The sequence below is a fragment of the Mesitornis unicolor genome, unplaced genomic scaffold, assembly GCF_000695765.1.
Source record: "Mesitornis unicolor isolate BGI_N332 unplaced genomic scaffold, ASM69576v1 scaffold47483, whole genome shotgun sequence".
In the NCBI taxonomy this organism is placed as follows: Eukaryota; Metazoa; Chordata; class Aves; order Mesitornithiformes; family Mesitornithidae; genus Mesitornis; species Mesitornis unicolor.
In genome coordinates this window covers 1-668 of record NW_010176275.1, presented here as the reverse complement: position 1 = coordinate 668, position 668 = coordinate 1, and the positions used below count along the sequence as shown (strand labels likewise).

General features: G+C 49.3%; 1 protein-coding gene across 1 annotated transcript in view; it reads right to left on the bottom strand.

Moving 5' to 3' along the window:
• LOC104538478 (mesoderm-specific transcript homolog protein-like) overlaps positions 1-273 on the bottom strand; it is a gene marked incomplete at its 5' end in the record, with an annotated part of 2,578 nt that extends 2,305 nt beyond the window's left edge. The window contains one exon of the mRNA XM_010181694.1: positions 172-273. Within this exon, the coding sequence (XP_010179996.1) occupies positions 172-273 (102 nt within the window). The remainder of the gene's footprint in view (positions 1-171) is intronic.
• Between the last annotated feature and the right edge of the window lie 395 nt (positions 274-668).

The following is a 668-nucleotide window of genomic DNA, read 5'->3' as shown; positions in this document are numbered from 1 at the left end:
CCTGCTGCTACATCTCCCCCCAGCTCTTTTTATCTGGGGGGGAAATGATGATCCCAGACCCCAACAGATGCAGCTGGATGCTCTGGGGAGGAAATATCCAGGGGATGTGACCGAGCTCTGGCAAACAGAGGGACTCTGGGGGTGTAAATCTAAGCTTGTTGCAGCAATTACCTGTCAACAACCAGGTTGCCGTCGTTGGTCCGCACCGCCGTCCACATGTCCCAGTACTCTGCCTGCGAAGGCTGCGTGTAGGGCCCAAAAACTGCCCCGAGCCTGGACAAAAAAGAGTTCAGAGCGGTACAGCAGCAGCAGTCGTGTTAACGTATGGCTGAAAAAACAGTCGAGCACTTCCAGTGTCTGCTGTGAAATACGTGGGTGCCAGCGCAGCACTGCAAGTTGTGCCCCAAAGGCACCGGCTCTTGGACTCAGCAGCCAGCCTAAAGGGCTTTTTTTGGGAAAACAAGAGAGTCTGCAACATCTGATGAAATTAGATCTGACTTTGCACCGTATGTGGAGTGCGGTTTGGGTTTGCATTGCCTCTGTCACAGGCACAAGTCAAATACTTGTGGGAGAGAAGGATTTTGGTGTACAGTGAAAAGCCCTGTGGTTTATTATTGGGATATAATATAATATGACATAATATATGATAGGATATATTATCTTTTATT